The sequence below is a fragment of the Rhinatrema bivittatum genome, chromosome 2 (genome assembly GCF_901001135.1).
Source record: "Rhinatrema bivittatum chromosome 2, aRhiBiv1.1, whole genome shotgun sequence".
Taxonomy (NCBI): Eukaryota; Metazoa; Chordata; class Amphibia; order Gymnophiona; family Rhinatrematidae; genus Rhinatrema; species Rhinatrema bivittatum.
In genome coordinates, this window is record NC_042616.1 from 57,249,750 (window position 1) to 57,263,693 (window position 13,944).

At 44.3% G+C, this 13,944-nt stretch overlaps 1 protein-coding gene across 1 annotated transcript in view; it reads right to left on the reverse strand.

The window, feature by feature from the left end:
* Positions 1-13,944, reverse strand: part of PTPN23 (protein tyrosine phosphatase non-receptor type 23) — a 227,711-nt gene that overhangs the window by 181,201 nt on the left and 32,566 nt on the right. Inside the window, exon 3 of the mRNA XM_029588197.1 lies at positions 2,974-3,101. Coding sequence (XP_029444057.1) covers positions 2,974-3,101 — 128 coding nt within the window. The remainder of the gene's footprint in view (positions 1-2,973; positions 3,102-13,944) is intronic.

Below are 13,944 nucleotides of genomic sequence, written 5' to 3' on the forward strand. Positions count from 1 at the left end.
CTCTTTGGAACGGAGAGGAGGATTGGCAGTCTCCACTGGAAGCAGTGGAGACTGGCGTACCCCTAGCATCCATGGAAGTCTGGCTCTCCTCACTACGGGGTAGCTTGTGGGCATCTTAGCAGAAGCTGGTACATCCCTGGGACCGGCACCTTGCACTGATGGAGACCAATGCCGATACTTCTTCGGCTTCCCTCAATGCTTGGATTGGTCCTTCCCCAGTACTGAGGTCAAGGATGACTAACTTGACATCCTCAACTTGGAGGAGCCAGACGATGGCCAGTCTCTGGCATCCCTTTTGGCTGATGACCTCAACAGAACAGGTGGTTCGGCTGATATCGATGGCTCAGTGTCCAGTGTGACTCTGAGGTCCCCAATGCCAATGCCTCCAATGCAGCGGCGACGGTTGTCAATGGCTGGCAGGCACCTAACCCACCATTGCCCCAGGGGATTGACAACGAAAATAAGCTTACCCAAAAACACTGACAGACCTATCTAGAACGCCAATGGGAGAACCGAGGGGACCCCTTGTTGACCACACAAGGAACACAAAAAGCAATCGCTGAGAAAAAAGCACTTTAAACCGTGTCAAACGTTTGAAAACCTTTTGAGGCTCATCCGAACGCAAGATGCGAGGCTCCGTGGAAAAGAAGAGACTTAGAGGACCTCACTTGGACGCGTGGTATATTGCATGCATGAGCATGCTCTATGAGGCATAGTCAAAGTTCTAGAAACTTTGGCATAAGTTTTCCATACCGGGCTCCATCTCCTAGGTGAGGACACCCATGTGCAAGTACTGCCATCCTGCTTGCCCTCTGAGAATAATTCCTAACATTCTGTTTGCTTTTTTGAACCCTGCAGCACACTGAACAGAGTTTAAGCTTTTGTACTAAAATTATTTTCACAAGTGTTTTTTGTGCCCAATGATTACAGTCTACATACTTTTCCAAACCTATTTGTTGAAGAAGAGAGGTCGGTGGTGGCAGTATGAAGGTACTTTTTTCACTTATTTAAAGTGTACTACATTTTGTTTACGGTTTTTTTTTAAATATTTTGTTTTTTGAAGAATCTTTTGTAATAGCAGCACATGTTTTGTTAGGCAGAAAGTTTATACATTTTGTCCTGGGACCGTTTTTTTATTTTGACTTATATCCTAAATAATTTTTATACAAACAACTGTGAAATGTCACTTGTTTTTAATTGAAATACAGTGCAATCATACTTTTTATATTTTCTTGAGACAGTCCTTGACTTTCCAAGTATATGAGCTTATGTATGTTGAAAATGTCATCCAGTCTGTCATGCTGTTAAATTTCACTGAAAAATGTGCACATTTATTGGATGCATGGTAACAGACACAAAAAGAAGTCCAATTAACAGAAGTTTGAAACTTGTCAGCAGAAGTGCCAATCATCAAGACTTCTATGAATAGAAATTAATGCCCTTTCTACCAGCTACGGCCCATTAGCTATTGCAGACTTAAAAAAAAAATACATCAAGTTTTTGTAACATGTTTAGGGTTGACCATACATGTAGGTGTAAGAACATGTATATAAAGATAAACTTCTTCTAAAAAGAGACATCACTCCATCCAGAAGTTATATCAAAATCATCTCTGGTTTGATAAGAATTTAAGAAATCTTTGATGGAGCAAGTATTCTAACTGCCTTCTGTGTCCATTCCAGCTTCACTCTCCCCCTTTCCTGTTCTCTACAGGAGAGGAGGAAGGAGTGTGGGGAGAACAAAAGGAAAAGGATTCCCTGCAGGTTGTTGGTTAGGGGAGGAGCAGGAGCAAAAGCAGAGAGAACTCAGAGACTAAAGATAGGCAGACACCCTACAGCTTTCTTTGAAGGATTGAATTAAGAGGTGGGAAACTTTTAGGAATGTTGATTCTATGGCAGCTTGTCAAATTATGCAGCAACAAGCTATTATATGGATTCTCCCATGACCACACACTCTTAGGAGCCTAGAGGCACAGATTATATAACCGTGGTCACCCTCCTGGCTAGTATTTCTGCTTCCTTCCCAAAGTTAATCTGGTACTCAGTTCGCATGACTAGCATCCCAATGGTTCAAGTGAGCAAAGCAGGAGGGACGTGATGGGCCAACCCACACAGGAAGTAATGGTGGTCACCTCCACACGCAAAGTCTGGCATGCTCATGTGCAACTGGATCCTTGATTCCAAGTGCTGAGCACATCATCTGAGGAACCAGCAATCCAGGTATAAAAGGCTGAGCTAATATAAAGGTACAAATGGCTGCATGGCTAGGGCATCCTTGTTTGGAACATATGGAAAGCAATATAAAAAAAAAAATAATAATTACCACAGTTCCTCTTTATAACAGATGGGCTATCGGGAGTTTTTAAAGAGGACTTGTTATAGCAGAATTTAGCTGTTATGACAAAAACTAGTTAAAAGAATTATTCTGGAGGCTATAAGATGTCAGCGTCTTATGCCCAGGGTTTGTTATAAAGAGGAACCACAGTATGACAACATCAGCTCTGCAAGTTTGATTCTTTTATAAAAAAAGAGTGAGGTTAGATGATGCATTTTAACTACTTTGAAATTAAAATGTGAATTTTACAGCTACAAGAAAATTTCACTGGATCTGGCCATGGATGTGTCACTTTAAAAACACAAATTTAAAAAACCCTAAAGTAATTTAATTATTCCATTTCTAACAGGGACAGTACCCCCCTGTAGATGGCGTCATGGTAGCACAGATTTATGTGACCATGATGGGTGCCTTCTTGCCTAATTGTAGCTGCACCCTTTGCTCTGACGTAGCAATAACACCTTTACTCTATTGTTATACGGTGCGTTATAGCATAAAATATCAGTGCACATTATAAATACAATTGTTTTCTCAAATACAACTGATCCTCTTTTTATTCACTTTGAAAAAGTGGACCGGTATTTTGTAGTTCTCTTCTCCCTCCTCCTCCCCGCTCAATCAGAAAACCATGTGACTTACCAGGTGATGGGGACAGCTGCCTCATGCTCTGACCCCATAGGGATACGAGAGTTCAGGTAGTGGAGCTGGCCAAAGTATTTCCGCAGAATGCTGCATCCTTCAAAGTCTCTAGGCACATTCACTGCACTCTGAGTGAGAAAGGAAAAAAATATGAGCTGCCAGGTCAAGAGTTATGGAACAACCCAGCCATTCATCAGCAAGAAGGTACTGAAGTCTTATTTTTTTTTTGGCCTAGCAGTTTCCTCCTGCTCCTTTGTACTTCCAGGTCAAAGGGAACCATGACTGGGATCTGTCACAAGCCTTTGTTTTATATCCTCCTGCAAAACACTCCTAGTCTGGTCATTACAGTGACAGGTCCTGGGCCAAGGGCCATGTACTAGGGCTCTTTCCAGAACCCCTGCAATCATGGGCCCGAATCCAGGCACTAGGTATCACCCTTAACCCGCTCCAGTACCAACAGTACATATATTCACCATGACTGTCAGGCCAACAACGACTATATTCATATTTTACTGCAGTTAATAAAAGCAGTGTGAATAACTGTACTATCAGTTCATACACTGCTTTAGGAGAATTGTGGTACTCCGAAAATTTCATTACACATGTGATTATCACATTTTAGGGTAGTTAAATTTCAGCCAGAAAAAACCCATACATTTTAGGTATTTTGCAGGGCTGCAGGCCAGAGTTCAGAAGCCCTTTGTCATGTGATTGCCAGTTGGGGGTTTTAAGACCATGTAAATTCCACTTCCTCAGACAGTCCTGTCACACCAGCCCAAAGTCTGCAGCCACCAACTCCACCCCAAGAATCATAGATGGTCACAGGCACCACCTTTCACACTGTAGCAATGGTGGCCAACTCCGGTTCTCAAGAGTCACAAACAGGCCTGGATTTCAGATTATCCATAATGAATAGGCATGAAATATATTTGCATACAAAAAAAAAAAGGCATTTTATGCAAATCTACATTATGCATATTCATTGTGGATATCCTGAAAACCAGACATGTTTGTGGCTCTTGAAGACTATGGTTGACCACTGTACCTCTCATGTTTCTTAGGGGCTACAATTCCAATCATGGCAATACTGTAAAACATGTTGCTATACATTTCCTAACAGAAACTGCAGTTTGATCACAGCTCTGTTGTAAATCATGCTGTGCTGGAGAACAGGGGCTATATGTCTGAGGTCACACAAGGTTACCAAGGCACCAACTGGACGGGATTCTTAGATGTGCAGCCCCCCTATACCCAGCCTGCATGTTACACAGCAAAGCTGTATACAGATCCGTTGTTAGAGAGACAGTGCAAACCTAAAACAGTAGGTGTGGGGGCAACCCGCACAGAGCAGCAGTTACAGTTCTCAAAATCCCGGCTGGGTAAACTGGTTAGGTCATTTGTGTCTCTTTCTGCCATCATTTATTAGGTTACTATATTGGATTATATAGGCTAAAAGTTGTTATTTCTATTGGGTTGAGCATGGAGGTGGAGTGCTGATGTATTTGGGAAGGAGTGACCCCTCCCCTCAAGTAGAAAGGTAATCTCACTCTCTTATCACCCCCTCTCTCTGTTCAGGCTGGAAAATGACAGAATTTATCATATAACAGCAATCGTGATCATAGCACTGCCATATAGCAGGCTGTGCTGGCAGGCTTCAGTTACATGTCTAAGGTAGCAAGAGACCAAATGTCACCAGAAACCTTAGATCTAGAATATATGGTAAATGACTTCCCTTATGCTGGATGGGAGAAGAGAGGGAGTAGGAGGGAAAAAATAAAGCAACAAGCAGCCTTTCAAAAGGTAGGTAAAAAGTGGGGGGGTTTTTGTTCATAGACTGGGTGAGGGGCCTTGGGTCTTACTGGGGGCAGGGGATCTTACTGAAAGGGACATCATGGATTATAATTGTGAGATAGGCCCAAAGAAAACACATAGGGGAAGGGTGGGTAAATGTCCACATGAATGCAGTGTAGGAGAGGCAGGGAATTGCCTGCAGTCTGAGTTTCCCCACAAGATCTCCCCAACCGAGTATCCCGGACTTGCCATCACCGCAATTTTCTGCCAGCATAGAACACATGCACAGCTACTTTGCCTGCACTTGAATAAAACAAAGACATTATGAAAATCCATCTCTAAATTAGTAACAAGTGCTTCTTGGCCAGGGGAGAGAAAAGGGGGGGGGGGGGAGAGAGAGAAAGAGGATCTTTTGGATGTTATGATGTTCAGTTCATTTGTTACCTACAAAATAATGAATCCAAACTCAGACTTAGCTTTCCTAGATTTCAGACTTTTGCCTAGAATGTAATGGAGGCGCCAATGTTCAAAATCTCTCTTTCAATATTTATGGCTTAGGCCACCAATTTATGTCTGGTTTCATGGAGCTTGTCAGGACTATCTTGGTGGATAGCAGTTGATGTATTTGCAGCCACTGGGCCTTCAAGCCCCAATGCAACCATTGCATGTGCAGACGGGTTTGGGATACTACATGAACGGTTGGTGCGATATGGCCTAGCAGGATCAGAAATTTGCGTACTGTTGTCCTGGTATGACATTTTAAATGTAGAGCATGGCATCGTAGATGATGTGCTCTTGCGCGGATGGACACTATTTTCACTCCTTTGAATTGTAGTGTCTGAGCTGGCTTGTGGTCCGAAGGTCCTCTTGTGGAGCTTCTGCAGTTGAAGATACTATTAGCCAATCATCGAGATAAGGAAAGATCCATAGTCCTTTGTGATGAAGATAGGCCACAGCTACCACTAAGCATTTTGTGAAGACTCTCAAGGCAGAGGAAAGTACTTTGTAGTGGTAATGCTTGGTTCCTATCTGGAAGCAGAAGTATTGCCAACAGGAAGTGTGGATTGGAATGTGTGCATATGCATCCTTTAGATCAAGAGAGAGCACATCCAATTGTTTGGTTGTATGAAAGACAATATCAATTTCAGAGTTGTCACCGAACTTTTCTCTTTGGAGTGTTTTGAGGACAGAGGTCTAAGATTGGACAGAGATCCCCTGTTTATTAAATAAGGAAGTATTGGGAATAGAAACCTTTGCTGATGTGAGATGGTAGAATGCATTGGATAACCTCCTGTGCCAATAGCTTTCTTGCTTCCATATGGAAGAGAGGAATCAGAGACATCCTGCGTGAGTGGAGTTAGATGCGGGAGGCTCGGGGGCGGGGTAATGAAATTCAGGTGATACCCATATCGTATTATATTTAACACTCAACAGTCAAATGTTTTCTGGGACAATGCTGCCAGATGGTGATACTAATGTCCTCCTGAATGGCTGTGTTTCTGGGGATTACTGATAAGTGTCCACTAATCTAGGGACTGGATCTGACACTTATCAGAAATCCCCGGAAACACAGCCACTCAGGACGACAATAGTACCATCATCTGGCAGCCAAGGGCAGGAAGGTGGATTAACCTGTCTTCATTAAGAAAAGGAAATTATCAGGTAAGTAGTAATTTCTCCTCTCTCAGCATTCAGACAGGTTAATTCATGACCAGTGGGATATGCCAAAGCTATTCCTGAACAGTGCAGGAGGCTGCCAACGGTCTGATCAGCACTGCATGGGTGAAGGTTGCATTCTCCCGGGCCTGCACATCCAGGCAACCTGGAAACGTTGTGTAAGGAGGAGGACCACATGGCAGCTTGGAAAATCTCAAATGGGAGACAACAATCTAATCTCCGCCTATGACATTGCTTGAGCTCTAGTGGAATGAGCCCTAACCTGACTAGGCAATGGCTGCTCAGTATCCACATACGCGGCCATGATAACCTCCTTAATCCAGCAGGCTATTGTAGCCCTAGATGCCGGCTCATTCTATTTACTGCCACTGTAGAGTATAAACAGCCGGTCCGTCTTCCTGAGAGTTTTAAAAGCCTTCCAACAATTCATGATATGCCGTTTGACATCCAAGGACTGTAACAGACAATATTCATCCACATCTCTCTCCCTGTCCAGTGTTGGCAGGGAAAGATTGCTTCAAGTGAAAATCCGAGGACAGGAAAGGACAGAAAAGTTTGCAGCTTGCCCACTCCTGGAGTTACTCACAGGAACGGTTCCCAGCAAGACAGAGCCTGCAGTTCAGAAACTATGCTCAGAACACCATCCTCAAGTAAGTAACCTTAAGAAGAGGTTATACAGTGGTCGAAAGATGAGACCTGTCAGAAAATCCAGAACCAGATTAAGACTCCACAAGGACACTGGCAACCGCAAGGGAGTATGAAAATGCCTCACCTTTAAAGAACCGGACCATATCTGGATGGGCCGATAAGGATTTACCATTTACGTGAACTCGGAAACAGGCAGGAACTGCTACCTGTAGCATCAAGGAATTAAAGGCCAAGCCCTTAGTTAACCCATCCTGCAAAAAATCCAAAATGAGTGGGATTTTATCCTTGGTGTGGTTTTTCACACCAAGCCTCAAACACTCGCCAAACCTGAACATAGGCTAAGGAAGTGGAGAATTTTCACACTCAAAGCAAGGAGGAAATCACGGCAGTGGAATATCCACACTTCAGCAATCGAGCCCTTTAAAGGGCCATATTGTAAGACAAATCAAGTCGTATCTCCAAGAAGAATAGGCCCCTGCCGTAGCAGATCCCTGTGGACTGGTAATCAGAGAGGAGAATCCACCAGGAGCCTCCGCAGATCTGCATACCATGGCCTCCTGGGCCAATCTGGCGCCACCAGAAGCACCAATTCTGTGTCTCTCGATCCTCCGAATCAATCTGTCCAACATGGGCCACAAGAAAAAGGCATATAGAAGTTTGCTTTCCGGCCTCTCCTGCACAAGGGCATCGATGCCCAAAACCTTCAAATCTCTCCTGCGTCTGAAGAAGCAAGGAACCTTCGCATTGTGCGATGTCACCAGCAAGTCTAGAAACGGAAGACCCCAGTGGTCGACTATGACAATTCCCATTCTCCTGGATCTAGACTCTGCTGAGATCCCTGTGGACCGGTAATCCCCCCAACCCTGGAGGCTCACATTCATCATGAGTACTAGCCAGAAAATCTTTCTGTGGCAGAACTGGAAAGTGCTAGATCTGTGAAAGTACCTCCTGTTTTGCCTGCTGTGGAACCTATAATCTCCCTACTTGAATCCAAAAGTATTAAACAACCAGTATGCATTATGGTACTAGGCAATGGGATAGAAATCCCAGAGCCTCATAATGTAACATTTTTAGACCTTTGGAGCTTAATAGCTAAGCTTGATAAGACCATGTCTCAATCCATCTCACAGCTTGGTTCCTTTGTAGCTGAAACTAAATCATCCTTTGAATCACAGGGGAAGAGGCTGGAAGCACTTGAAAAAAAAGAGATATATCACACCTATCCTGAACTCTCAGGTTTCATCTTTACAAAATGCTGAGCTAGCTCACATTAAATATAGTTTGTCTGTGCATAATGAAATAGAGGCATTAGAAAATCCTTTTAGAGCTAGGACATCTGCAATTTGTGAATTTTCCCTGTACTAGATTACTATCTGCAGGTGAAATCTTTAAAAAGTATTTAAGAGAGATTCTAGCTTTTGAGGAAGAGAGATTGTCATCTATATCCAAAATATTTTATTTGCCTAAACAGAGGAATTTAGATAATGTTGATTAGGAGTAGGTATGTTACTTCAGTAGGTAGCCTGGGAATTATCATGTTCTTGGAAGAATCTAATTGGGTCTTATTCTGTACTGAACAAGATAAGGAATTAGTGTTTTCTAAATATTTCAAAGATAATATATTTCTTTTTGTGGGCAGAATGCCTATGTATTTCCTGATGTCTCCCGAGCTATACAAGCCAGGAGGCGGCATTTCCTATCTCTGAAAAGTAAAGTGCTGGCTCTTGGAGCCTCTTTCTTTTTAAAATTCCCTTGTAGGTGTTTCATTATTTTACAGTCCAATAAGTTTATTTTTATTGACCTTATGCATTTGTTAACAAAATTACGGAGCGTGGATTGCAAGCTTAACTGATGGAGTGAATAATTAGGCTTACAAATAGAGCTGTATGGTACTCCTAAATCTTTTTTTTCTTTCTGGTATGATACAAATGTATCTTTTCCTGACTAATACTCTCCCTATTATGTGTTTCTAGGATATGTTGCAACCTGGTTCTCACTTTGCAATTATGTTATGTATTTCATTGTATTAAATGGAAAACCTAATAAAGAATTAATTATTAAAAAAAAAAATATTACATTAATACTATTTGCTTATGTCATGTTGTGTTATCAATAAATTTTAAATTATAAATAAATAAATAAACAAACACTCAGTAAGAAGTCTAGATTCTAGTCAAGGGTGAGAACATCCTAAGGATAAAGCTAGGAAGCCTTTCCACTGGAAGACAAAACAGGAATGCTGCAAGAGCCAGCCCCTGTGGAAAACCAGGACTCCGTCACCAACCTGGGAACCCTGAAGGTACCAGATCAGGCTTCACATCCATTTAGCATAGGCTTCCAAACCTTTTGCGAAAGGTAGCTTGTTCCTCATCTGAATAACCTCATGCATAAAAGATGTCATCATCTTCATGGACAAGGACTCCTTGTTGGCCAACAAACGCTCTCACAATCGGTTAACTTGAAAAGGAGATGACAACTCTTAAGCGACTGCAAAATAAGTTTGAGACCTCTTTAAAAGATCCCCTGCCCCCAGTTCATGTCACTATGGATAGGGCAAGTAGTCTGAAGGCATATATATGTCATTTGGAATGCAGAGGGGATGGTACCTTACCCTCAGTGGTAAAGTACCACTCAAACATGATGCCAATTACAAAGTGAAAACATGTGTGTTGTGCCCAGCAGGTATCAGAAGAGACACTCTTCTGTCAGAGAAATCCTCGTCTGCTACTGGGAAGCGGAATCCCACGAGAGGAAATCTAGTACTGTGGGGAATTCGAGTCTGGGACAGCGCCCCCTCATGCCATTAGCTACACAGTATCATAAAGCGGTGGAATGAGTGTTCCTTCCAGATGGGATCTCGGACTCAGCGGTTTATAGAAAGCGGCTGAGAATGAAAACAGCTACATGGAGAAGGGAAAGTGAAAAATAACCCCTTTCCCAGAGTAGAAGAAAAGCTGTCGAGAAAGAACCTACTACAGTTGGCTTTTGAAGTCACAACATTAACAGGGTCATTCTGAACCTGGAACTCTTTGTACAAGAGTGGGACACAGTCACTCATCTCTGAACCCCTAATGGCAACATAGCAAGTTGCTGGTGGCTGCATAGTCGGATGCTACAGACACCATAGCAACCAGGTACAGGGGTTCAAGCGAAAGTGGTCCAGTCGACCCCCACTGCTCGAGCAATAAATCAGCAATGGTGTGTCCTGGAGGCTTTCCCTTGAAGAGGATCCAGAGCACAAGTTGATATAAGAGAGGGTCCCATAAATACCTCACCCCTCCCCATGGGGGAAGTACCCCAATGCTACAACCCCAGTATCCACTCCAAAGAGGTGGCCCCATAGTGAACGGTGCCGATGGTTTTGGTGATGATTCTCTATGGCATCAACAGTGCTCACAGCGCTTCCACAGCATTGCCCTGTGCTCGACACATCGATGATGCCTACAGCACTCAATGGTGTCTCTAGCACTTGTCTGCCCTGATGGCACCCTTGACCTTTAACGCCTCGATGGCGCTTGCTGATATCCCTGGTGTCCGTGCCCATGCACTTGACGACATTCATGGGTGCCCACAGTGCTTGACAGCATCCATGCTGCATTTCCAGCATCTATCAGTGCACTGGCATAGACGTGCACAAGCAACCAATTTTGGGCATGGCGCCAACGTGGCAACAGCAGAGCCAATTGCCCAGGTTCATGCTCACCCTCTCCTCCACGAAGACTGCACTACCAGAGTAAGCTGATAAGCCGGAGGGGAGGCTGTGTCATCCAGGATACTAGAGGTGAAGATTAACTTGGGCCCATGTAGACTAGTTCCCAAGAGCGTGGGGAGGATGAGCTCTCCTCCCCACAGGAACGTACCAGTCCTGTATTCCTTCGCTGTTTAAGCTGCCGTTGATGCCAGCGGTCGGACAAAACTTTATGGAACACCTGCCAGGATGGGAACTAGGACCACACATGGATTGCAGACTACCAGTCAAATGGGAAACCAACAGAGGTTATGGTTATGTTTATTTATATGCTGCCTAAATCTCAGGCAGCTCACAAAATACATTAAAAACATCCAGAGGAACTGAAGGAAAGGACAATACAAATGATGCAGGCGCAGCATTATTTAATAAGGGAACACCTCTATCAAGCTGCACAGTGCAATTGGCCAGCCATGCAGCCAGCAGTGAGAAACCTTAAAAAGGGAGAAAAACTCAAAATAAATAAAAATCACTGTTAAAGAAAAATAAAACTCACCAGGTTGTGTTAGAAAAACAGCTTATACAAGTCTAGAACTGTCACAGTAGTAGCTGTGAGGGAGAGCAAAGCTCCAACCTCGACCCCAGGGATCCACAGAAAAAGAAACCTGAGGGGCTCGGCCTGGGAGTGGCTGCACATGCTCAGTAGAGCATGCTGAAAGCTCTAGAATCTTTGAGATCAAAGTTCTATGCCAGGCTCCATTGGATGACTTCACCTGTATATGAGGGCTGACATCCTGCTTGCCCGTTGAAAAGATAGTTATAGAATCCTTGACCCAAGTCCTTTCCCCCCCCCCCCCCATGACAGAGTGTGCATGATCATTAAGGCAAAACCCCAAAAAGAGAAGTTTGTAATTGCATATCAACGTCAAAGAGCGTGTTTTATTACTCCATAAACTGGATGTGTGCGACACAGAAGCTCCAAGAATGTAGGTGGAGGAATGGGGTTTAGGTGTGTCTGTGGGGGAGCTCAGTGGAGGGGTGTGGATTCATAGGGCGGACAAGAACTGGGTGTATGTGGGAAGAGGTGGTCTATCTGGGGCGTTTATTGGGGATGGTGGTAGTGATCCACGTGGGAGGAGACAATTTTCTCCACCGCACTATTTCATCCCTCTCCCCATTACACTCTCCAGTTTCTTCCCTTTTCCTCCCCTTTCCCTGTGTGCAGAGGAATGGGATGATGATTGGGGGGGGGGGTCATTCTTTTCCACTTGTTCCATTCCCTTTATCCTCCCACTGTCAGTAGGAGAGAGAGAACAGAATGGGAGGTGTTTTTCTCTCTTTAACCCTCTCTCCCTATCCCCTCACTCACAGCCTCTCCACGTCCTTTCCCACTCAAATCCTGGTCTCCTTTTCCCATTATCCACTTCCCCCCTTGCACTCTCCATGGGGAATGGAGGTGGGATAGTTCTGTGATGGTTTGGGGGAGTGTGCCTAGGGGGCTGCCTGTCTGGAGGGTGTGGTTTATGTTGGGGAGCCATTTTTTAGCCCTTGCACTCTTCACTTCATCCCAAACTCCCCCTCTCCACTCCCACTCCCCCGGATCCAGATGCTGTCTGCTGAGAAAGTCCGCCTGCACGTTTTCCACTCCGGCTACATGGGAAGCAACTATCCTTGCCAGATGTTTCTCCACCCAAATAGTTCTTGTGCCTCCAGCCCTACTAGATGACTCTTTGTTCCGCCCTGCCAGTTGATATACGCCCACTGTCTTCGCATTGTCCGGGACACTCGCACCGCCTTGTCTTGAATGAGTGAGAGAAATGCCAGTAAGGCTTTGAGCATTGCCTTGTTTCCAGCCGATTGATGGACCAGGTCGCCTCCTCTGATGACCACTGCCCCGGGCCAATTTTCCTTGACACATCGCCCCCCCCCAACCAGAAAGGCTTGAATCTGTGGTCATCACCACCCAGTCAAGCACTTCCAGATCCATCCCTTTCTCAAGATTGTGCCGAGACAGCCACCATGAGAGACTGGACCTGGCGTCCACCAGCAACGGCAAAGGAAGCTGAAATTCCTCTGAAAGCAGATTCCAACGGGATAAGAGTGCCCTCTGCAGCGGGTGATTGTGAGCAAAGGCCCATGGAACTAACTCCAGCATAGAAGCCATGGAAACCCAGGACCTGCAAATATTCCCAGACCCTGGGAACAGACAGATGTAGCAGCCAAAGAACCTGACTCTGCAACTTAACTACCCTCTCTGGAGTTAGAAACACCCTTCCCATCCGGGTATCGAAGCATGGCCCCAGATATTCCAATGATTGGGTCAGCTTTAAATGGCTCTTTACCAGATTCGTCACACAGTCCAATTAATCCAGGAGCTGCAGGATCCATTTCCAACTTCGCCTGTACTAACCAATCGTCCAGGTATGGGTGCACCAGGATACTTTCCTTCCTAAGCGCCGCTGCCACTGTCACCATCACCTTTGTGAATATGCGCGGAAGGGCTCAAAATTGGAAATGCTCCCCTGGGACCATGAACCTCAGGAACCTCTGGTGTTCAGTCCGAATGGGGATTTGGAGATAAGCTTCCGACAAGTCCAATGACACCAGACACTCCCCTTTGTACACCAACACTATTGTGTGAGACGTCTCCATCCAAAACCACAGCACCCCAAGAGTTGCAATGACCTTCTGCAGCTTGAGAATGGGCTGAAAAGTCCCCTCCTTTTTATTTATTTATTTATTTAAAAACTTTTCTATACCGTCGCTAAGTTATATACCATCGCAATGGTTTACAAATAGGCACATAGACTAAGGTAAGTAAATGTAGGTTATCGTACATTCTAACAGGTGCCAATAAAATTCGGTTACAATTTCATAAATAAAATCAATATTTGAGCAAGGTTGGTCTAGTCCAGGAATATTATTGAGTTACTATCTCTTTGAGATATTACTTCTTAAATGTAGGATTGAGTAAATTCATTCTCATCTGTGTTTCCGTGTACTTTCATTCTCTACCCTCCAGACTCTTTAGTGAAGGCTTTTTTAAAGAGCCATGGTTTTAAATTTTTCTTAAAAGTTTTGAGATTATTCTGTAATCTGAGTTCAGGGGGCATCGTGTTCCATAGTATGGGTCCAGCCAACGATAAAGCCCTTTCTCTCACTTGGGT